Source organism: Dermacentor silvarum, chromosome 2, assembly GCF_013339745.2.
Source record: "Dermacentor silvarum isolate Dsil-2018 chromosome 2, BIME_Dsil_1.4, whole genome shotgun sequence".
Classification (NCBI taxonomy): Eukaryota; Metazoa; Arthropoda; class Arachnida; order Ixodida; family Ixodidae; genus Dermacentor; species Dermacentor silvarum.
Genome location: NC_051155.1, coordinates 29583092 through 29608505, shown reverse-complemented (window position 1 = coordinate 29608505; position 25414 = coordinate 29583092). Strand labels below are relative to the sequence as shown.

The window sequence follows — 25414 nt, the reverse complement described above, 5'->3', positions numbered from 1 at the left end:
GTAGTGGCCAGGTTCACGTCGGCGATGCCCTGAAGGGCGTACTCTATGCACTGGGGATCGGTGAGGGTAACTGGGCATCCAGAGATTAGCTTAAACTTCGCCAGAGAATAGCTGACAAGGTTTTCTCCGTGCGCCTGTACGCGACAAGTGACTGCTTGTTGCCACTGTAGCAAGGTTTGCTTGGCACTGAATTGGTCTAGGAACGCTTGTCTGAAGGTTTCCCACGTTGGGCATTGACGACCGAAGACGGCTTTCCAATCAGCGGCTACTCCGCGAAGTTTTCCCAGGGCGACGGCGAGTAGGGTTGAAGGTTCCCACGAAGCCAAGGTTCGAGTTCGTTCCAACTCTTCAACCCAGTGGGACGCTGAAATGCTGCCGTCTCCACTGTATGTAGGAAGCGATGCGGAGAGGTCTGGAAGGGTAGTGACTTGAACTGGGGCTGCAGCGCGTTGCGACACGTGAAGGAGCTGCTGGAGTAAACCCGTCAGCAACTCGGTAGTTTGGGCTGCGTCGAGACTTGGCGGGAGCGGCGCAGCGTTGCAACGCTGGGTGGACGCGGCGGAGTCTGGGGAAGGCAAAGGAGGCGTCGTTGGGCGGTTTTGGGCGATGTCGGCGATAAGGCGACTTATTATTTCTTCCTTCGACCCGGTAGCGTCGAGGTTTCGGCGAGCTAACTCTTCACGGAGGTAATCCACTGTAAAGCCTGCGAGATCCGCCGGCGTCGCATCACTCCAATTCACGAGCGGCATGGCGGTTGACAAAGCAGCACAAGAGTCACGAGAAACGATAAGGCGAGTAGGGCGAACCGTTTGGGCACTGCAGGCAAGCTACTTCATCGGGCGGGCAGGCGTCAGCACGACGGTCGGCGAAACACAAAGGGCGAAGGCGCGAAATGGCTAGGACGAAGCGGGCGAGAGGCTGCGTCGCGCGGCCGGAGCTGAACAAAGGAAGGAGCGTTGGCTGGCGACCACGGTGTGCTGGCGACTCACTTCACGAGGCGGGCGAGAGGCAATGTTTCAGGCATGGTTCGGGGTCGACTGCGCCAGTTGAGAGGGGTGGCGAGGGCCGGCTGCTGGCCGAAACGTAATTGAGGCTCGAGAACCATTAATAACGCACTTTATTAGAGGGCATGGCGCCTCCAAGAACGCGACTAGACGCGACGAAAGTCAACGCGCGCACTCCACTCTCGCGCACACTTCTCACGCTAGGCTTGGCCGGCTTGGCTTCGGGGCTGGCTGTGTGCTGAGGCTGGTAGGTGGCGCTACTAGTCAGACCGCTTACAGTGTAGTGATCACTATTCCTGTGAGTGCCAGTGATATCTATCGACGCAGCTCGTTGCGGTGTGTGCTCCCGCTGCAACTTGTCACATTCGCGACCACGTTCGGCGTCCTTGCGCCCGAGCTGTGCTTCTTGCGGATCATGTGCCGCAGCCTGACTTGCTCACTTCAAATCGAGGCAAGAACAGCTTCTCAACGTAATGTGCGACTACGGTTGACTACCGTTGATTATCGCAAGTGCATATATATCGTTTGTGGCTGTGACGTGTCCTGAATGTGAGAAAACATGCCTCGTTGCTTTGTGTCTAATTGCCGAAGTGGCTACGATTCGACGAAATCCACAGGCTGAAAAAAGACATTTTTTTAAGCCACCCGCTGACGAAGTCCGCCTTCAACAGTGGCGACGGGCTATACCCAGATCGGATAAGGAGCTGTCCAGCTCATGCTCTGTTTGCGACCTCTACTTTCACGAGGAAGATATTGTGAAAGACTTCGTTCACAAAGTTCATGGTGACGTAGTTGTCATACCGCGTGACAAGTGGGCTCTTAAGGAAGATGCTGCGCCGCGCATTTTTCCCAATTGCCCTTAATACTTGTCGAAGCCAGCGAGAAAACGCAAGGCTCCAACCATGCGTGCACCGCCTCGGCCTAAGCGTCGCAAAGAGAAAAAGGAGAACGACCAAGAAGCTGCGACGTTGAACTTCTGCGTTTCTAGGGAAAGCGGTGGTGACATTGACAGCAATGTTGTGCATGAGAACAACATAGAGCTTTTCGATGAGTTGTGTGGCATGGCAGCAGCAGGCCAACGGTTGCAGGGTTGGTCACTTGAGGTTGTTGGCACTACAATCGTGGTGTACAAGCTGCTAATGAGAGAAGACCTTCCAGAAATTGACAGGGCAGTCGTAGTGTCGAAAGACATGACCGCCTCTGTCAGTGCCAAGGGGCAACGTGTGCCATCACCTGTGTATGCTACTGATGCGGGCATTGAATTGAAATCATGTCACAACCTAAAGTTCCTACTTTCATGTATTGAAAGGCTAAATTTTTGTGAAGGTTGCCCTGCTGATAATTACCCCTGTGTCTTGTCATCAGCTGTGGCCATTAGAAATGGCGATACATGGCATCGCAAATCATGCACAATTCTGTCTCTAACTGCCACATGCCACGAATGGGAGAGTGTGCACAAGCTCTTTTTACGGCGTCGCAAGACAAGCAACAGCTTGAAAAATAGGAGCACTAAAGTGAAGTCCCTGCGTCGAAAGGCCTTAAGAGCAACTATGCAGAGAGAAAAGATGAAGAAAGAAGTAACCACCATGAAAAAACAACTTGAGAATGTTACAGAAGACAGCAGCTCGCTTTCAGGACTGCTTTTCAGGCAGCAAAGGCAAAATCTCAAAATGGGAGGCGGTACACAGAAGAGTGGTTAATGACGTGCCTTATGCTGCAGATTTCAAGCCCAAAAGCTTACAAACTGTTATGTGATATGCAGTTTCTGCCACTTCCTACAAGAGCACGCCTTCGTCAGATTATTATAGTGGCATTCCCTGCAGGTACGGTTTCAATGAGGTATCGCTAAACAGTATCCGAGAGCATTTTCATGAGAAGAGCCGCCCCAGAAATGCGGTGTTCTATTGCTCGATTAGGTAAAGCTTAAGCAAACTGTTGCTTTCAACAAAACTTCATACAAGATGGATGGCTTTGAACGTAAAGCTACCTGAAAGAGGCATAAAGGCACTCAAAGGAAATACAGGCAAGTCAAAGTATATTTTCATGCATGTTGATGCTTATTTACTGACATTTTACCTCATTCTTTCAGATCATCAAAGACTTCGTGGAAATGTTGAATGTCACAGAAAAGAACGCCGTGGAGAAAGGTCTCAAGCTCTTTGCTAACCACGGAGTCCTTGCGTGTTACTTTGTTGTCAATGCTTGACATCATCGAGTTCTTACTGGATCAGGGTGCAGACTATGTTTTGACGGCAAAGTTGAACCAGGACCCCCTGGAGGTGATAATGTGATCAGTGCTGATTTATGAGTGTTGAAGTGATGAACTTGCTTGTGGCCTAACAAACCATGTATCTTTTCCAGCGCCACTTCGGACTTGTCCGTTCATTCGGAGGGGATGAATCTCACCCTACTGTGGTCAATTTCACTCAAATATTTCGCCTTCTGAGTTTGTACACACCGATAAAAACTGCTTTGCGTGGGAGTGTGCAAGGTGTGCCAGGGAATGTGCTTGTCAGCGTACAGGACACACTGAGGAGGACGAGAGAGCTTTACCGCGCCAAACATGCTTCCTTGCGAGAACGCATAGAAGAAAAGCTACTGGAGATGACGTCAGAAACAGTCAGGTACCCTGGAGAGCAAGGCGACGATCACTCCTACTTTAAAGGGAAAGTGGACGATGCTATTATCTACTACTTGAGTGGATATGTTGTGCACAAATTTGAAAAGCACACATCATGACTCCTGTGCTTAGAAGACATAAGTAGTCCAGTGCCCGTTGTTTGCTGTGATGCATATCTGACGACTTATAGAAGTTTGAAACACCCTACAGCTAAGTTGTTGAGTGTGATGTAACTTGTAAATGATGTAGTTTCTGTCACGTTAGATGAGGCTGGTGCCTGCGAAAACATTTTCTGGAAGGTGGTAGAACAGCTCGATAAGTGCAGCCTTGCTCGCTTGGGCTGTGCAGATCACATGCCAGCATTCAAATGCCAGATATTGAACTTTGTCATTGTGACAAGAATGCACTTTTTATTGCGATAGCAATTATATGGACACTTTCACCGGATTTCTGCCGTCGGCGTCGCCGTCGCCGTCGCCGTGAGGTTCCGTATAGATAAAATCTTCGCCGCGCGCCATATGCCCGAGCGGAAGCGTGCGAGCGAACGCACTCAATCTTCCACGCGCAAGCAAGGAAGCGGGAAGCGAGCGCCGGAGGGAGCGGGGGGGGGGGGGGCGCATTTCTACTCTGCCAACAATCGCGCTCGTCGCTCGCTCGCACCGTCTCTTATCTCCACACGGCTCTGACCTTTATGCGCCGTGCATTCGCGGCTCAGTTTCCGTTGAAGCGATAGACCGCACGTACCTTCGCCCGCTGCGACGTATATGCGCTTACTGCCAGCGTTTTGACAGTCGTTGTCTGCAGTCATTCAGTGTGATCTATTCATGTTTGTTTGTGCGCGCTCACACCACAGTTAGTAATAGTCGGGCCACATTTTCCAACGCACGCTACACATGCAATGCTGCCCGGGTCGGCAGTGCAGCGCTACAGGTGTGTCCCTTCGCACGCGCTGCCCAAGGGAAGCGCTTCTCATCAACACCAGCGTTTCACACGCGCCTTCTCGTGGTCATCGAGTCTCTCTTCATGTCGGTCTACTTACGCCGCAGCACACCTGCTTACTTAATCAGCTCATGTTTACTACAATGCATATTGCTACCAAAGCCGCTCACCTTACTTCGTATGACAGTGCTGTGTTGCTATCGCATTCATTGCTTCGCCCTTAGGGCGAAACTGTGACATTTTTCTCCCGAGATTTTAACCATCGGTTAGAAAGCAAGGAAAAGGTAGCTATAGCAAACAAAAAAGCGCGTCTCTTGTAACTATGGCTCTTGAAAAGTGGTTTCCAGTTTATTTTTATTGCATTGATTAAATAAATTGTTTCCAATTTGGCTTTTGTTCTCGTCATTTTTCGCGTCTTATAGCCTTAAACCGGCGAGCTTTCACTGAAGTAGTTCAGTATCTTGCATTTAATAAGTGCGTATCCAAGCATTAAGCATTCCGATACAAAAGGGTGGTTCTATAAGCTTTAGATTTTGGTATTTTCGGCGGCATCAGGTACCTATTTTACGTGGCTCACCGCTAACATGTAATCTTATACAAAACTTAATTAAAAAGAACAGGAAACCGATGAATCCTCACAGCTGAATAGGAGTCCCGCGTAGCAGTAGCTAGATTCAGGCATCTCGGTTACACCTCTGCCGGGTGGCATCGCTCTAGTGGCTCAAACGATCCTCTAGTAGCGAAGTGGACATAACATTTGCTCACTACCTCGAAAATAACTTTCCTTACACATAATTAACCAAGTAAATTCCGTTTAACGCAGCGCGCGGGCTCCGTAACCAAGATGCGACCGGGTCAACGGCGTCGGAAGCGCCACCTGGCGAGCGGGAACCGAAAGGGGCCACGTTTTGCCGCTGCATCCTGGCGGAGTTTGCAAACTGGCAAAGTAATCTAGTAACGTTGGCTTTGGCGGTAGTACTGTTGGGAGCGTTTCTGTAGCGCTTGTTCTATTGTCGTTGCTTCGTTTATGAACTCAGCGACGGTACCTGGAGGGTTGCGCATGAGTCCAGCGAAGAGTTGTTCTTTCACCTCTCGCATTAAGAGACGAACTTTCTTTGTCTCGGCCATACATGGATCAGCACGTCGGAACAACCGCGACATGTCCTCGACAAACATGGCCACGCTTTCATTTGGCTTCTGAAACCGACTCTGCAGAGCTTGTTCGGCCTTTTCTTTCCTTTCAGGGCTGCTATATGCCTCGCGAAGCTGTCGTCGGAATTCTTGCCATCTAGTGATGGAGCTCTCATGATTCTCAAACCACGTGTGATCGTAGTCTTCGAGGGCAAAGTACACGTAGCGCAGTTTCTTAGAGGCGTCCCATTCATTGACTGCAACGTCTCGGTCGAAGTGTTCAAGCCAATCCTCCACGTCCTCAAACACATCGCCATGAAATGACTTCGGAACGCGCGCTGCGTGGGCGACACTCGGACTAGAAGTGGATTGGACTGTGTTGCTCTCTTGAGTCTGACTTGCACTTGCCCCTGTGGTGGACATTCTTACTTGGCTCAATGGGCCGTATTCAGGAGGTAGTCCTTGCAAGCGGTGGCTGTGGTGAAGTGCCCGGTTTTGCTCCGGAATCGTGGAAATGGTGGTAGGGACTCGAAGTGTCGGGAGGTCAAATTAGTGCATAGGACGGTACCCAGCACATCCACCAATTTGTCACCGTAATGACAGGACAAGCAACAGCCGGAAACACAGCAGAACAGCTCCGATCGAGCAGCACGTCTTCGTCACTGTCTTCGTCTCTCCTCACCGAATTCTCCGCGGCGCGCAAAATAAAGCGCCAGCGAACGGGAACCGCGCAACGCACGTAAATGCACTGAATTGACGTGTCAATATTTCATCTCTACCATCTTAGCTCTTTATTCCTGCACAGGTGGATACTTACATTGGCGAACATTCCTGTATTACAGCGAAGCTGCCTATGGCTAGGATCCCGGGATTTCATCGTGGCGTAACAGAACAACATACGTTTCAATAAGGAACAAGCTCAAAGCAAGCATACGAGCCACATAATTGATGATAAGGCATTCCTGCGCCTACATGCAGTGCGATGCACGTAAAGCTCCGCGTACGTTTCCCAATTCCGATGACTGGGGCACAGGATGCCCGGCGACGGCAGTTTGCGACGTGAGGAGTGACGTCCCTAGCCTTCGTATATAAAACAGCCAGCATATCAAATGATTTCAATGTTGGTACAGCACCGCTATGGGCGGCTGCATGCTGTCAAAATTACCATTACTACAATTACTATAAAATGGCATTACTACCATTATTCTAAAGCCATAAAGCATCGCATACCCCCCTCAGCAGTTGTAGTGGTGGTTTTAAACAGCTCCGCTGGACATCCACTTTCACCGGGCCGGGATGACGAGTCAATTTTTTCTATCAATGGTGCAGCATGAAGGTTTTCAGTAGTAAAGTGCTGTGGTATCATGCAATGATTTTAAACAAGTGCAATAGTGTCCATAGGAATTTCTCAATAAGACTGCAGAAATATTTGCATTCGTTCTTCCACAGTCACGTTTAGCACTGGTCCGATTGCCGCCATTTTCCAAGAATAGCTAATGCAGCAAAAGTGTTCAAGCCAAATCAATTCAGCCGTTACGAAAGAACTCACTTTTCGTAGTTTTCCGGTCGTAAATGCTGGTGACGTCGCTGAGCGAAGTTTTCTCCATTGCTTCGGATCAACATTGACCATCAGATTCCCCAAGATGGGGTCATCAAACTGCGCAACCTGCAAGAAAAAGACAGCAAGGAAAACGTATCTTTCGCTGCCCTTGCAGCCGCTTGAGGAGGCCAAAACATGACTTCGAACAATTCGACAAAGCATGCGCTCACCGGCGGTGATCAGCTGCTGTAGTAAAATTACAAGGCGCCGACTTGTACGACTATGTTACTTAAGGGAACAGGGTAGGCCCTATACCTCCCATGCATGTTAGCCTAAGTATGTAACCCTTTTTATCGGGATCTGCTAGGCTTAAAATATTCATGTTGGTATCATTGTATTCAGCTATCTGTGTTTGCGTTACTGAACTAGACTTATTGTTATATATAATTTAGTTTTTTTTACTTTTGTTTTTAGTGGACCCTCCCAATTTTCAAGCCAATATGGACAATAAACAGCTTGTCAGACAAAATTGCCTTCATTAATTTCCCTAATTCTAGTTCAGTAGATTCTCCCTTGTGTTGTCTTGGTAGTGGGAAAAAATAATGCCTATAGCTTTTGTGGTTCCAGAGAAAAAGGGTCAAACGTCCCAAAAATTGATGGTTTGAGATAATTGGCTTTGAAGTGATACCGGCAGCGTCTAAGGATTTGGCTAAAAATGGAAAGGTAGGTAGCTTTTTGCTGTGCCAGACGAGCAATAACCATTCGGCTAAACTAGGGAAAGCCTGTGTTTTCCTTTCTGATGATTTTTTTTTCAAGATATGAGAGGTACAGATCACGTATATGTGTAAAAGGGGGCGTGGCCGGACACCACTTAGGTTTTGAAAAAGGTCATTTTCAGGGCAAATAAATCGCGCACGCGTAAATGACACAGTCAGCATTGTTCAGCAAAGACTGGGGATTCCAAATCTCTAACAAACAAAAAATCGATATTTTGCGAAATTTTGCCCTACCCTGTTCCCTTAAGAAAACTATATAGTAAAGTAACTACTATACAGATTTATTGCGTCGCATAGTCGTTGTACAAGTTGGCGTCTCTCATAGTTTATGAATGAGGATGTCATCACAACCATTGTAGGGCTGATAGATGTGCCTACGGGAGGAAGAGTGGTATGTGATGGTAAGCTGATGAAGGTCGACGTCTGTATGTCTTAGGTTACAGTACATTGCAGAAAATGAGAGAGAGAGAGAGAGAGAGAGAGAGGTGGAGGTTTATTGAGAGAAAGGGCGGAGTGGTTGGCCGGAGGATTCGGTAAAAGACGCTGTAGAGGCCTTTTGAGACAGTGCAAACCACTCGAAGCGCCGTTATCAATGTCCCCGACTCCCGAGTATAAGTGCAAAAAAATATTAACGCAATTCCAGCATTTTTTTCCTCACAGCTCGGTTTCTATGAGACACTGGACTACATAATACTTTGGCTTACATATACCCTCGGAGTACTTCACGCAAAGGCGCGATGAAGGGCAATTCGGTATCATATCCACGACTGTCTGTCAAAAGCTACAAACCTCAATTCAACCACAATGCGACCACATTTCCCTGATTCCACTGTAGAAGCGAATAGATGTTCAGCCAGTTGATTTGAGGAAGGGGCACCAACACCGGTGCTTACTAACGCACGAGCCACCTTTCTCAATCGCTCTCGGAGCTTACGTTTGCTCATTATTCACCATAATACTGCAAAAAAATATATGGAATTTGGTTACCTTCCCCGGGAGCACATACTTCCCGCTTACAGAATTTCCAGCTCCGCCTTATCGGTGCAACCCGACGAACGGAGGCCATACGGTGCTAATGTGGTGCCTCTTAGCGATTTGACGGAACGCCTCACAGTCGGTAGAGCACCTCGGGATTTTACATTTGTCCAGTTCCCATCTTCACCGGATTAAATATCACTGTTATCAAGTTTTCGCTCGATACATGACGCGTCTGCAGTGTATGAAATGTTTCTAATGTTATCGTCAATTCTACAGCAAAGGAGGCGTACCTGATTAGATTGTACACGCGTCCAATAACCAATAGTGTTGTACATTCTTTAATGTACGCAATACCAGTGGTCATTCAGTAGACTACGGTGGGACATGACATGTGCAAATAGCGGACGCACTTCCTCCAATTGATCCGTGTGGTTAGATTCGATGATTCATGACTGCGTTCGACGCTGTCGTTTGGATTGCAGTGCAGCTTATTCATCTGGTCCCAAGTTCGCCAAATAAAGAGGTACATTTCCAGCTAACACTTTGACGGCGTTTGGTTTTTCAGCGTCACGAGAACTTCGCAATATCAATACCTCAATTCTGGGACACTCCTGTTGCATTTCACCTTAGCGTCAGTGAGGGGCTCAAAAACGAGCAGAAGATAGACACTTTCCGAATAAGGGGCCGATCCATATACATGGTGTTTCAGCGAACACTTTCAAGAAATTTTAAAGGGGCCCTGAACCACACCTCAGGCTTGGTGGAATAACATAGTCTGCGGTTAGCATACGCTGCTGTGAACATCTCAGCCAAGTTTTGCGATCGCATACGCGGTGCGTGGAGCTCGCAAGCGAAACGGGAAGTCCCCCTTTTCTCAAATGCTCTCTTTTCAACAGAAGTCATGAACCTCATTCTTTTCTGTGCGCTTGCTTTCGTAATAAAACGCATTCCAATATGCGGCTGCTATTGGTCCCTGCGGTCGGCTACCACGTGGCCGCTGCGGGTGCTGCCACGAGTTCACTGGCTCGATGAGGGCAACCGCGTTTGGCTTACGTTTAGCTCGTCGTAGGCACCAAAAATTGGAACATGCTTAAGCTTCGCCTTTAAGAGAGGAACGCGATAGCGTAATCGGGCTCCGTTCGCGTCGCATTTTCCTTTCAGTGGGCTTCACAGCAACACAGAACGTGGGAAAGCCAGCTTACAAAGACCAAGATTCCACCGATCCTCCTAAAGTCGGATTCACTTTAAACAGAAATGCTTTGCTGGGAAGACGTTTCTTTCAGGGGCAATATAAGTCGTCTTATATTAAAATGTGAAGGCCCTAGCACCTTTTTTTATTATTTTATTAATTGTTTGCTTTGCCCCGACGCGCGCGTGTCAAAAACGCATTAGGCAGGCGAAGTCCCAATTTGACCTGCCGAGGATGCGAGCGCCATCTCGATAGCATTTTCGCAAGTAAACTACCTGAGCGCGCCGCTGTTGGTATGGTATAAACGCTGGAAAAGCGGGGTGTGTTTGAGTTTCCTCTTAACAGAATTATATTTTCTCGTACATTCAAATTACAATCCCACGCCACCATGTCTGTAGGTTGTAGTTAAGTCGTAATTTACCATTTTCCTGGCGGATTTCACTGTGAGAAATTCAATTTTTGTTCACCGAAGCCTTGCACCACGTAGAGGTCCTGCGTTGTCGGGGTAGTTCGGGGTGATTTTCACCTTCGCTAACACGCCTTGCCCCACGTGGAGGGCCTGCGCGGTTGGGGTGGTTGGGGATGATTTTCTCCGCCACGGACGCCGACATCCACGCCGGTGCCGACGCCGGATTTTCTGCGACACGGGGATCTTAACGCTATTCGCATTAAAATTGGAAGTCGTGGCGTCTACATTTACATCCAAAATGAAACGAACTGCGAGCCCTGGTGATATTTCCAAGACGAAGCGTTGTGGCCACGACCCATTCGGCCGTAGCCTTCGCAGTGCAAGGCATTGAAGAAGGGAGGGGGAGCATAGCGGAGGCTGTCTTTGATTGCCAATAACTACGCTTCTGCTGAACAGTACTTTTTGTGGCAGAGTATGTCTGAAATAGCCTATTCTCACTTCAAATGTATTTCTCCACTTCCATAAAAAGTGGTTCAGGGACCCTTTAAGGGTTGCCTGCGGCAGAAAGCGTAATTCTAGTTCATGAGCTGGTCTACTCGAAGGGGCGGACATTGCACAAAAAAATGGAAATCCGTGATCAACTAATTATCAAAAAATCACTATATCAGTTTAACTAATTACCTTAAGGCCCATATTGCAATTTACAAATTCTAGCCGTGGAGATCGCAAGCCGGATCGACTTGGAACGAATGCTCAGGATGACACCAATTTATATTTATTTTTATTTTTATTTATTTTTTTTATTTACAGATACTGCGATCCCCAAAGGGATTTTAGCAGGGTGGATGTACAATATATGAGCGTACAAATGCAGGCAACAAAGCAAAGCAATACGTAGTACATTGCCTATACAAACAACATCGGTTTAAATAAAAGTGGCAAAAAGAAATGAATGAGATCACATTTGATCTTGAGGCCTAATCAACAGATGTTAGCAGCAAATAAAGACAACGAAGGCTGAGTAACTTCTATATTAGTCAAATTATTCCATTCTATCACAGTCCTAGGAAAAAAGGAATATTTAAAACAATTATTTTTTACGCGGAATGGTGTCACTGTTAGTTGATGCCTTTGTCTTGTGGCATACCCGGAAGAAAATGTAATTATATCAGTGATGTTAATGTTGTAGTGTCCATTTACAAGCTGATAGAAGAATTTTAGTCGGGAAACTCGATTGCGCTCTGTTAGTGCAGGCAAGTTGGCTTGTTTTAGGAGTTCTGTTACTGAGGTACGGGAGAAGTTATTATAAATGAAGCGAACTGCCTTTCTCTGTACCCGTTCGAGCTTTTTGATGTTAGTTTGCGTAAACGGATCCCAGATAATAGCTGCATAATCTAGTACTGGGCGTATAATTGTTTTATACGCTAATAAGCGAACGGGACACGTGGACAGCTTTAATGCTCTCCTAAGAAAAAACAATTTACGATAGGCATTAGTGGTTACTTTATCGATGTGCCGATTCCATTTGAGGTTGTTAGTTATCCACAGGCCAAGGTACTTGTATTCTGTTACTTCAGATAGAAAAATATTGTTAGCCGAGTAATTGAAATTAAGCTTTTTCTTTTTGTGAGTAATGCACATAAAAACAGTTTTCTCAAAGTTCACTGACATCTGCCAATCTTCACACCAGGCAACTACCTTCTGAAACGCATCATTTAGTAATACTTGATCCGAGGGGTTGTCTATTACTGAATATAAAACACAGTCGTCTGCATATAATTTGATTTTAACAGGAAGATCATTTACAAGATCGTTTATATACAACAGGAAGAGGAGCGGCCCAAGAACCGAGCCCTGGGGAACGCCAGAGTCAACGGAGAGATGATTAGAGTCCTGATTCTTAAAAGTAACGAATTGTTTACGGGCAGTGAGGTAATCTGAAATCCAGTTAATCAGCTTATCATTTTTAAGAATTTTGTTTCATTTATGGAGTAGTTTATGATGAGAGACTTTATCAAAAGCTTTGGAAAAATCCATAAATATGGCGTCTGTCTGTTTAGCGTTGTTTATATTATTTGCGAAGTCATGCACTGTTTCTACCAATTGGGTTATTGTTGAATAGCCTTTTCGGAATCCATGCTGATGTGTTGTTAGAAAGTTATGTTTCTCAAGGAATTCCGAAATGTGTTTGTGAATGATGTGTTCCAAAAGTTTGCATGCAGTTGAAGTTAATGAAATAGGGCGGTAGTTCTGAATGTGCTGCTTATTCCCGGTTTTGTGGAGTGGCTTAACTCTGGCGGTCTTCCAGTCGCTCGGCACTTGGCCTAATTCCAAGGATTTCACAAACAAAACTTGTAAATATTTGGACACCCATTCCGCATAGCGTTTAAGAAAACCATTCGGAATGTCATCTGGGCCAGAAGGTTTTCTAATATCTAGATTAAGTAGCATATTAAAAATGCCCTGTTCAGTTATCTTAACATCAGGTATAGGAGGCAGGACTGCGTCGTAGTACGGTAAAATGTTATTATCTCGAGTGAAGACAGACTTAAAGTGTGCATTAAATAGGTTTGCAATTTCCTTGTTATCATCAGTCAACTTGCCATTCACGTCAAAGACATCACACTCTTCTGATTTAGGACTAATGCTCCTCCAAAATTTCTCAGGAGCCGATGCGATGTAACTTGGCAATAAGTCGCCATAGTAGCGCTGCCTATCGCTACTGACTTGGTGCTTAAGCTTTGAAGTTAATTCACTGACTACGTTACCATTGCAATGCAAATTTGTATTCTTCATTGTTTTCTTTAATCGTTTTAGCCGCCTTTTCAACTGGAGCGCTTTACGAGAAATCCAGGGGTTTTTATGTTTCTTCTTTTTTGTAATTCGTGGTACGAAAGAGTTAATACAGTCATTTATAATATTTTTAAACCTGATCCAAAGCTCATTTACATCGCATCTGCTCTTTTCAAACTCATTAAAATGAAACGCAAGAGTATCAATAATTGAAACGTCGTCTGCCCGAGAGAAATCGGGGAAACATAAACGTTGCAATTTTTTATCAAGTGCAGTATTGCTTAGGGTTAGTAGCACGGCTTGGTGGTCAGAAATTCCTGGAAATACCTCGCAGCTTGTTCGAGCATCAATGGATCCGCTGACAAAGAATAAGTCTAAAACAGACTTAGAAGGTCCCTGAATTCTGGTATAGTCCTGCACAACTTGAAGCAGATCATATGTATAGCAAATGTTTAGCATGGCTTCTCCAACAAGATCGTGCTTTGTGAGCGTGAATGTTGGCCAGTGTATGTTAGGCAGATTAAAATCCCCTGAAAGGATAATTCGGTCATTAGTCTTTCTATTTTCTCGCAAATATTTATCTAGTTCATCAAACATGGAAACTGGAGTGTTCGGTGGTCTGTATATAGCACCTATAATGTACCTGATGCCATTGCAATACGCTTTACAAAAGATACCTTCAACATTGGGTATATTCGGCATTCGCAGGATGTTAAGTGATGTCTTGAAAAGGATACTGACGCCTCCACCTCTACCGTCTCGATCTTTCCTAAACGCACTGTATCCAGACGGGACAAGCTCGCTATCATATATGGAGTCATTTAGCCAGGTCTCTGTTAGAATTGTGACGGCAGGATCATGTGAAAGGACAAGAGCCTCCAACTCCGCGACCTTGTTAATTACGCTCCTACAATTAATATTTATTATCTTTAGAGACCGGATGTTAGGGTTCTGGTGTCAGTCAGTCCTTGCCTTGGTTATCTGAAATCGTACATTTTTCTTTTCATCCCAACCGAACAAGATATTATTGATGCTCAACTTATCATAAACGAGTTTTACTTTCGCGCCATTTGCTTTCTCTCCTGCCGCACTCTTCCATAACTTCTGCCTTATGTCTCGAAGCCGTTTGGAAAAGTCTTCAGATAAGGATATATGTGTCCCCTTTAGTTTATGCGCCGATTTCAATATGGCCATTTTTTCGCGATAGTCGAGAATTTTTAATATAACAGGACGTGACCTGCATGTTTCTTTTTTTCCTATTCTATGACATCTTTCAATGCCAACTACCTCCCTGCCGAAATGTTTCACAAAAATGTCTTCTTGTACTTTTTTAACTAGTTCATCGTTTGACTCAGTATTTAGCTCATCAAGACCATATATTACCAAATTGTTTCTGCGACCTCTGTTCTCTATGTCATCCATCTCGTCCCGAAGCGTCAACACTTGAGATTCAAGTTTCGAGACTATTGATTCCATATTCTGAACCCTCCCGGCTAGACCATTCAATTTTTGTAACTGCTCATCAATACCATCAATGCGTTCATTTATTCCGGTAAGCTTTTTTTCTATTTCCTTCTGCGCACACTCAATGCCCTCAACAGTCGAACTGATAATTTTTTTACCTTGCAATAATTCGGATAACATTTTTTCCAGCTCAGAAGGCCCAGGATTGGCCTCGATGTCACCACAAGATAACAGATCATTGTTGGCCGGCAAAACACAATTTAAAAACCTTTTGACGATATATAGATATATAGATATAATTTCTGATATAATTTCTGAACTTTGCGGAGAAATGCATTCATGTTCCAGTTAATTTCTTTAAAAAACATCCTTTTGTGCATTGAAGCACAAAAGTAACTTGAACACTAATGCATTTCTCCGCTAAGTTCGGGAATTAATATGTCGAAACTGGTGTCATCCTGAGTATTCGTTCCAAGTAGATCCGCCTTGCGAACTCCACGGCTAGAATTTGTAAGTTGCAATATGGGCCATAAGGTAATTAGCTAAAAGCTTAATTAGTGATTTTTGATAATTAGTTGATTACGTATTTCAATTTTCTGGGCATGTCCGCCTCTTCGAGCAGACCAGCTCATTAACTAGAATTGTGCCATCTGCCACAGGCAACCTTTATACATTTTTGAAAGTGTTCGCTGAAACACCCGGTATGTACTATAAGAAAATAAAGTATTGCGGGCCATTAGTATCACGAAAATCTAAAACAAATAATGTCAGAGTTTTCAGTTTGGACTTGAGGCATGTACTTTCTGGATGTCTTACAGGATGCTATTGTTTGCCACGCACATATGCAGAGCAGTAATATTTATTTTTCTCGCGTCAGCTACTGTTCATTAATTTTTGTTCTCAGTACTACGTGTCCTGCATGGGTGGCCACTTCATCGAAACGCCTCCTCTATAGGGTATGCTTTTGTCAAGTGTCTGCGACTTCACTGCTAAAAAGTCCTGCAGCATGCTGCTTGGTATACCAAAGGCACCGATATTTTTTTACAGCTTCCTGGTGGCTTACGACCGGACATCTTACATGAAGCCTAAAAGCGCCACCATTTCGTCTATCCTCTGCGCGAGTCATCACTCGGTGCACATTCCGAAGCAAGTTTCAACTCTGAAGTAGCCTTTCCAAAGGGTACTTTCCCACATGAATTACACTCGTGCTTCTAAACAGAACTGTAAGTGAAATATATTAGGCTAGTTGCGTTCCATGCGATCCGCCGCTTTAATTTAACGCGCTAATGCAATGCGCCTGCAACTTGAAATAAACTGAAGCCTGCAAAGGACACGTCACAGTTAAAATCCTCTCCTGAAATATAAAGTCTCACACGCTCACCTTCTTGTGGGTCAGTGCAGCGTCCCTAACTAGAATCAACTTGAGAAGGTCCGGTTCAGCCACGAAGAGCACAGGCTTCCCATCTTCGAAGGACCTGCGCACAAGACGAACAAGTGCGTCACAAACAACAATGAGGCTCTGTTTGGTTACGTACATCCTACTTCTCATGTAAGCGCACGAGAAGGTATCTAAGCAAGATTACCCGAAGAGACGTCCGTGCTTCTTGTATAGTTCTCGGTCAACGATGTAGAACGGCTGCAGGAAAAAAAATTCTTTATCCGCTGTCAATATAAGACGTGAAAAATGCTCTCACCTTGAACAGTTGCTTCATTTGCGGTCCAAAAAAGAGGGAAAATTTCTCGTGCACAACATTCTGGTCTCTCCAATAGTTGCGGTAGCGGGTGGCTCGGCTGCGAATTGATATACAGGGTGTTTCAGCGAACACTTTCAAATATTCTTAGGTGTTGCCTGTGGCAGGTAGCACAATTCGAGTTCATGAGCTGGTAAATACAGAACTTTGCGGAGAAATGCATTGGTGTTCTAGTGACTTTCTCGGTGTCAGTTGTCCGGTAAACGTTCGAAAACTGCACACACACACGGAGGCTGCCTAACTCGGCTCCCAAAAACTATAATCCACACTCGGCGTACTCGTTTTGCAGCCCCCGTGTATATATAAATATATGCATTCCTTTTTTTTTTCTTCCCGCACCTCAGCTGGACCACAAAGATCGCCGGAACGGGCCATGCCTCGTATGTGTGTGTTGTGACAGTGTGTTACTTTCCACAAGCTGCCACCTTTCTGTCTCCCTTCCGGCCGGGCTCCTTCTCTATTGTCCCCCCCCCCCCCGCCCCCTTCAGCTTGCCCTCTCTACCGCTACAACGGCGACACGCGCCCTAGTGCTGCGCAGCGACCGTTTTCGCCTTCCCTGCTTTGTTTCAACGGGAACCTAGTTACCACTACTTGTCCGCCCCTCTACTCTTCGACTTATTTCTCCTTCTTCAAGCGAAGCTTCTATACGCTAGCCTGCGCCGGCGATGTAACGCAGAAACTATCGCCATCAGTAATGGGTCGAGCGTCGTCTTCTTCCACAGCATGCAGGCACGTTGGCGCCTTTCGGCGCAACGCGCTCGTGCTCCCGCGTTCGTCGTCGTCGTCTTCTTCTACAGCTGGCTCCGTTGCCGCTCATAACATTCCAGCTTAGATTTTCACTTCTCTTCTGTCGTCCCTTCTCTTCCGAGTCCAGCAGGCTCCTGCTTTTGCGGACAAGGTCAAATCGCACATTACGACTGCAAAAAAAAAGGTAACACAGGGCAATCTGCAAGAGCATTGGAAGGAAGGACAAGAAATCACAGCGTTAAAGCAGGAGAACGCGGAGCTTAAGGAGGCACTGCGAAACCATAAGGCAGAGTTTGAGCTCTTTCTGAACTCTCAGAGTGGTCACGGTGGCACGTCGATCATTCCTCGGGTGGGTATGCTAAGCGCAATGCTCTCTCCCCGCCTCCGATGATTGAAAATGAGGCCGATCAGGTGGAAGAGTCATCCGGGCCTACACCTAAGCTCGCATCTGATGATAATACGGCGATAGAAGACTCCCTCAACCAAATCAGGGAGGCCTTAATAATTCAGTCCGAGGCTACGGAACACTTGGCCGGGACCATTACCTCTCTAACTCGTTGGATGGGGGTGCTGGAATCCAAAGTGATAGACCTCCACAAGCCGAAAGTTACGATCAGTAAGGTCCAGAAGACACAGCAGGACCAGGAGTCAGCAGGGAGTCATGCATGTCGCCGCGATAAAGGGGATGCTAACTAAGTAGAATCAAAGTGGCGAGCGAAGCAGAAAAGACAATCATGTTGCAGTGGAATTGCGCCAGCTTTCGTAGGCGTAAGGCTGCGCTGCATGCAGCCGTTTCTCAAAGCACAAATGATTAGGCCGCGCGTCCTGCTCTTGCAGGAAACCCTTTGCGAAGTGGCAACTTTCTCTGCATATCGCGTGGTTGCAGTAAAAGGTGAGCATGGCAGGGGGATCGTCGCAATGATTAGAAAGGGCATCTCCTTTCAGGAACATGAAATTATAATTAGTAATTATGCAGACAATAGAACCAGTATAGAGGCGCAGTTGGTCAAGATTATCCCCAGTGTGAAACTCGGACGGAACTTATTCAACCTCAATATTTAAAGTCCTCCATCGTATCGGAGACAGTGCTTTCACGCACTCATAAGCAGGGCAGCCATTATCGCCGGTAATATACCCCTGCTGTTTGTTGGAGATTTGAATTCCCAAAACACGGCCTGGGGATATAATAGGCAAACGGTAAAGGGGGATAACCTAGTTAAGGCGGCTGGCGATTACGCACTCGCGCTAGTGCCGGATCCGCTATTTCCCACGAGGATAGGCCATTCGGTCCCGAGGGACACGATGCCAGACCTCAGCTTCGTCAAAAATTCGGAGGCAACTTGGGCTAATCTGCAGGAAAATTTCGGAAGCGACCTCTACATTGTAGCTCTCTCGGTCAAAATGAAGACTGCCCAGTCTAGGATTTAGAAATACGTGGACTGGGATCTATTCAGGAAGATACGAGACACTGACGAACTACAGTATGATACGTTGAGTGAACTGTTTGCGCAAATTCGAAAGGATGTAGAGAAAGCCTACAAAGAAATCCCCGCGGAGCTAAAGGTTCCCGGTATGGATGCACGCCTGGTGCACCTCCTAAAGGCCAAACAGTCCTTGTTAAAAAGATGGAAAAGGCAGAGGCTAAACCACAGGCTCAAGAAGAAGGTCGCTGAACTTGACCGGAGCATAGAAAAACACTGTGCAGAGCTTAACAGACAGCAATGGAGTGAAGATTGTTCGGCAACGGATGGGAGGATGCGCACCGGGAGCAAGTGGACTCTCCTAAAACACTTGCTAGATGACGGTCAAGCCAAAGGCAACCAGCGATTGATAGAATAATTCATAAGCATAAGGAGGACGGTGATACCGAAGTGTCCCTTCTCCAAGAAGTAGCCTTTTAATACCTTCCGGTGGGTCCAAGCGAACACAGTAGCTCCCCACGGCACGAAGGCGCGATCACTCCGAATCTCGATGCCCCTTTCTCAGAGGTGGAGGTAAGGAAGGTCCTATACAGCTTGAATGGCAGATCAACTCCCGGTCCGGGCGGCATAACGAACAGGCTCTTGAGGAATCTGGATTATAAGCCTATAAGTGTTATTGTCAGGGAAGTAAATAGAGTTTTGGGAAAGGGGCATAGTCCCGGAATTGTTAAAAGCAGGCGACGGTAATTCCCATCCACAAACCCGGAAAATCACCTATCCTGGATAACCTCCGCCCAATTTCACTCACCTCGTGCTTGAGCAAAGTGGCAGAACACGCTTTACATAACAGAAACTCCAGGCACATAGAGCATGAATAGTTGTTCCCGTACAACATGGTTAAATTTAGGCCTTCACTCTCCGCTGAGGATGTAATGCTTCTGCTTAGTACTCAGGTTATTGACAATAAAAGCAGGGACTTGGAGCAGGGACTTGGCCTTAGATTTCTCTAAGGCGTTTCATGCAGTGGCTCACGGCTTCATTCTCAAGGAAGTCTCTGCGCTAAACCTAGGGGGTAGATTCTTTACCTTTATGGAATCCTTCCTCAGGTGCAGGACGGCGGCTATCAGGGTAGGACAATCTAAATCAGAACCATTTGAGCACGGACGTAGAGGACTCCTCAGGGTGCGGTAATTTCCCTCCTTCTATTTACCATTTCGATGCACAGACTTCCAAGAAATTGCCAGCTGTACCGAATGCGGAACATGCGCTCTACGCTGATGATATTACAATTTGATGCCTGGGAGGTTCGGAGGCGGCCGTCGAGCAGGCGCTCCAGGAAGCCCTAGACGTTACTCAGTCCTTCTTTGACGGAACGGGACTTAAGCTCTCCCCGAATAAATCCGAACTTTTACTATGCAGGCCATCGAGACAGGAGGTCCGAGGGTTCACAACTCTAGACCAGATTCCCATTAATGTTTTAGGGGCGAAGCTCCTTAGGGTGTGGGTCTGTCCCTCCTCTGTAGTATGTAGTAGTAGTAGTAGTAGTAGTCGTCGTAGTAGGTAGCCATGTCTACTTTTATGAGAAAAAAAAATTCCGAAACTTGTGTCCGTAGCGGAATCGAACCAAGGACCCCTCGCTTACGAACGCGCGGCGCTAACCACTACGCCACGAAGCGCACATGGACACACGCACCACGATGGCAATAAATACCCAACATTAACGAAAGACTGCGCGTTTCTAACGCGTTTGTGCTAGCGCGTTACGGCCCGTATAAGAAGCTGGTGTAAGACGCTGTGGCCTCTCCGCCTTACCCCCATAATCATAAACGCTGATGGCGTCGGCAAACGCGGTGCACATTCCGGCATGTGTAAACGGCTGCGTAAGACGCTGTGGCCTCTCCCCCTTAGAGTACTGCACGTTTCTAACGCGTTTGTGCTAGCGTCCCCTTAAGCGGGAGATGGTGCAATTATAATGAAGGGCGCTGTTATGAAATAGGAATGACGTCACATATGGCGCGTGTCATTGGTGGAAGTCAATCGTTCGATTTAGTGCGGCGAGACTGGGCGAATTACACGGATGATTCACGGTTTACCGATGATTCCCTCCGGAGTTTCGCCCACTCATCATCATTCACCCCGTGGATATGCGGTGTTTTTTTTTTTTGTAGCGTTAGCTACACTGGCCTAGCCAAGCCCATTTCGCGCGGCACATCAAGAGCCGTGCTGCGCATGCGCAAGGATCAGTGATGTCACACGGCTTGCGCACCGGAGCCACCGGAGCCGGCACCTCTCGCGCACTCCGCCGCCGCCGCGCGCGACTCACCGCCGCCGGTCTGCGCATTCCAGAGGAATGACATCGTAGCCGTGGTAGACGCACTGGCGCCGGCGCGCGCTCGCTGTGCAGTCGCCGTCTGACACTGCGCTGGAGCCGCTGCGCTTCTGACTGGCGTTTGAGCGCAAATGCTGCTCAACAGCGCAGAAGAACGGAGAAGCTTGACTCATCGGATCCCGAAGTAGTTGCCTGGCAATTAGCGGTTGAGCGTAGGAGGAATGAATACATGTGCCACATAATACGTATACCGCGTGTGTGTCATTGAAGCAGCAGTAAGCATGACAATCAAGCTAATCCTTGACAATCTAGACAACCAGGAAAGCTAAGAATAATCAGCTGAACCTTTGCTAACGCTACATATACCCTGGCATAGCCGAGCTAAGCCACTGCAACTTTTTATATGAGGAATGGTCAGAAGATTCCCAAGGTCGACTAGATCAGAATCCTCGGGCTGCTGCTTGACTCCAGGGACTGAATGCCAAGACCAGTGCTCATCTCGCGTCCAAAACTGAAAGCATTCTGACTACCACGTGGCGGTCAGGGCCTTCGCCTCGGGCCTCGTAGCAAAAGCGGCAGCGCTTCTAAAAAAGAAATCAGATACATACTCTGTGCGTAATCAGATACTTTCTGAGCGTGACGACATGACGTATGACACAATAGACGCCTACAGCCTGGGCCCCTGAAGTGCTCCAGACTTAAAAGCATTAATGTTCAATTGAAGGCCGCTGAACCGTCCTTCGAGTTGCTAACTTCTCGCGGGCAAGCGAGCATGTTGAGACGCTTGGCGTATTTTCGTTTGATCTTAGGCGCAGTTAGAACGCAGGCGAGATCTTGCGCGGACAAGGAATGCGGGTTTCACCAAAGCGACTACAATGCCTATAATGCTTTCGTATTCTCACACTTAAGCAGTCTTAAGTGTCTCTGTAGAATTTTTTTTTTTGTACGTGCGCCAGCACTTTTTCGACTTTCGATATAAAGGGTATCCCAGCTATCACGCAGCACGATTTAAAAAAAGTGGAAAGGCGTTACGCGAAGCAAACCTAGTGCGTATTGTTTCCAGTACAGTGTGGAGCAGCCGCCAGTAATATTTTCGTTACTGAGATTTAATTAGCTAATTGCAATTAATTCTCTAACTCGAGAAGTACTGTCCTAATTATCAAAGTGTCAATGAGAAAATTGTAGAGCAATATGAAAAACTCCCGATACAGCTTTCTGTTGCTCAATACGTGCTACATAAATGTGTTGTTCTCCCGAGTGTGAAATTAGCCCGCGAATACACGCAGAATTGCCGCGCGACTGGTCGCTCGAGGGGCTTTGCGTGTATTCGCGGGCTTGTTTCACGCTTGGAAAAACACTTATGTAGCACGTACTGAGCAACAGAAAGCTGTATCGGGAGTTTTAGGGGCGAAGCACCTTAGGGCCGAGCCTTGTCCCTAGTCGTCGTCCGTCGTCCGTAGCTCTCGTTTGCATGGAGTCCGCTAGGGGCGCTGCGGTGCACAAGGGCGTTCGTTCCCGACGCACGCTCTCTTTCTCTCTTCAGCCATGTATGATAACGGTCGCTTCTGATAACGGCGTGCCCGTTATGGATGAAAAGGCGAGAGTGGCGGCTCAACTGCAAGCGGAGTCGAGGGCTCGCAGAGCTGCTGCAGCACGGCAACGCAGAAAACAAGCGGACCCGGAGTCTAGGGCGCGGGAAGCTGCAGCTAAACGGCAACGCCGGCAAGCGGACCCGGAGCTGAGGCTACAACTCCAATTCCGATTTGCGTCAACTGCGGCCCGTCAGAGCCAATGAAGTGTACAAGAGGTGCCGGGAAGTCGGAGGACTCTTTGGGTCTACGATAAAGTGGCATTACATGGACTTCAGATTACAACCCATCCAAGAACCCTTGGCTTTGCATTTCGCTGATCACAAGGCTGTCTTAATGAAGGGAAAACGAACTCTGCAACTCAATCCAATATACGACCAACATTGTATACACTGTACACATGCGTTGTCACTCATTTGCATGTTCGAGTCGTCAATGTACGGGGGATTCACGGTTACCCGAATGATTCCCCGGTGCTTCGCCCACTCATCATCATTCACTTCGTAGATATGCGATGATTTTTTTTTCATGCTGCTCTACAATTATCTCATTGACACATTGACAATTAGAAAAGTACTTCTCGAGTTAGATAATTATTTACAATTAGCTAAATAAATCTCAGTAACTAAAAGATTACTGGCGGCTACTCCACAGCACTGGAAACAATGCGTACTAGGTTTGTTACGCGTAACGCCGTTCTTCTTTTTTTGAATAGTGCTGCGTAATAGCTGGGACATCCTGTATATGTATATGCGAACGAAAAGAAAAGAAACCGAGGGGGCCGATTTTTATTACTCATATCAGAAGAAGCCAAGAATCAATCACACAAAGGACAGCATAGGGGAAATTATTGATTTCTTAACTGAACTAAAGCAATGCTAAATAAATAGATAGGAAAGTGGATGAAAAAACGACTGGCCGCAGGTCTGCCTCTGTGTAACAAAGGCAAGGCACACCAAGGCATTCAGCGCTGTTTTTTAAAAGTACCAATGACTGTAATTTACTCACTCTTCCACTGAGGTTTAAAGCCAGGGGCATAAAGAAAATAAGTGAATGGCGAGAAAGAATGAATCAGTAGACATGTAACTGAACATATTGACAGATGCAAGTGAAACAAATTTAACGGCGAATGGTTCATAAACTTTTGCATATCTACGCTTCTTTAACAGCAGAGAGGTGGGAATGTGCACCATTAAAAATATTTTTGTCAGAAAAGGAGAAAAAGTGTGGCAATTTATGTAACATATATTTTCTGTTATCTTCTGTTCACTGTTACATTGCATGTCTTTCTGTGATTTCACCAAAATAATTTATTGTTTAAAGAAAATATTACAGAAAATAAATACTAGATAGCTTATTGCATTAAGGGAGTAACTTTTACTCGCTGCATGAATGCAGATTTCTTGAACTACGAGAGAGTCAAATGTCGGGATGTGGTTGTAACAGGTTATACAGATAAGCATGCTACGCACAACATACGAGATGTGACCACCTGACAAGACATCTGGCACCAACACACTTGGCACTACGCTACACATCCAAGCATCCACTATAATCGTTTACATAGCCATGCTCTGAGCGGCATTAACTCACCCTTATTGCAGCTATATCGTATTCAGAAACTATATAACACCAATTGGCTCGCGCATACGAGATCTACCTGAGTATAATTGTGTGGCTGGTGAAACTGCCCATAAGTGTTAATTGAGGATCGTAAAAGACGTTAACAAGTCTCATTTCGCTCACACTATTGATGACAAATGTTTCACTTTACTCTACAAACACACATTTCTTTTCTTTTCTTTTTTTTACTAACATAAGTTGTGTTTCTTCTGCTGAACGACATTTTCTGTCGTAAAAGTAAAAGTAATCCGTTTTCCCTTTGTTTTTTCACATTTTTTTACAGTTTGGCTTAAGAAGCATGCCATGCCACTTTAAGTGTTTCCAACTGATTCAAATATCCAGCATCCATCACAGAAGTTCGGTTGCATGTTTTGATACAAAGCCAGAAGCGTCTGCGAGTTGAGATTGTTGCCTACTTACAGGTACAGCGTAACCCCAAAAGCGATGATTAGAAACAGCCAGTCGTAGAAGAGAAGGAAGCTCGGGAAGTACATATCGACGGGACTTGCCGCGAGTCCTTTCTGCGTGGGTTTATCTTCTGCGGTGTGATCTACCACGGAGTGTCACTTTCGTCTCCTCGGTTGGAGTGGTCTGTCCCTTCCTCCTATCGGCATTTGCTGGCTCACCGAATAATAATCTACATCCCCAGATACTCACTCTCTTTGCAGCCGCCACTCCCTTTCTCTATACTTGCACGTGAGCTCCAGTTGGCTCGGAGTCAAGTGCCCCGCGCAGCGTGACTCGCCGGTGGTCTTGCTCAATCGTATTGCATTCATTACTTTCTGCTTCGCCAACCTTCTCGGGGGACGTTCGTTCGTCTCCTTGGGCTTCTATTACGCTCCTATCACCTGTCGCGCCACCCTTATCGTTATGTTTTCAGACGTTTTTAAAACTGCGCGAAAAAAAGCGAGGACACACGAAAGAGACTCACACGACACCACGACCACAGACTGCCAACTGTTCATTTCTGGAAAGCAAGCAATGTATGCTTTATTCAGGATCCTGAACACGTGTACGCATTGTCACTCTCACATGTGCCGATAAACATAATATTTTTTAAAAATTATCTGCTGGGTAACAATGTAAAACAAGATTGCGACAGGCGATTAAG

General features: G+C 46.5%; 1 protein-coding gene across 1 annotated transcript in view; it reads right to left on the bottom strand.

Moving 5' to 3' along the window:
• The window catches only part of LOC119441397 (cytochrome P450 3A24-like), a 113047-nt gene extending 88086 nt beyond the window's left edge, over positions 1 to 24961 (bottom strand). Inside the window, exons 1-5 of the mRNA XM_037706020.2 lie at positions 24724 to 24961; positions 16538 to 16634; positions 16427 to 16479; positions 16225 to 16318; positions 7244 to 7360 (exon numbers count right to left, since the gene is read on the bottom strand). Of these exons, the coding sequence (XP_037561948.1) occupies positions 7244 to 7360; positions 16225 to 16318; positions 16427 to 16479; positions 16538 to 16634; positions 24724 to 24797 (435 nt within the window). The 5' untranslated portion in view covers positions 24798 to 24961. The remainder of the gene's footprint in view (positions 1 to 7243; positions 7361 to 16224; positions 16319 to 16426; positions 16480 to 16537; positions 16635 to 24723) is intronic.
• Between the last annotated feature and the right edge of the window lie 453 nt (positions 24962 to 25414).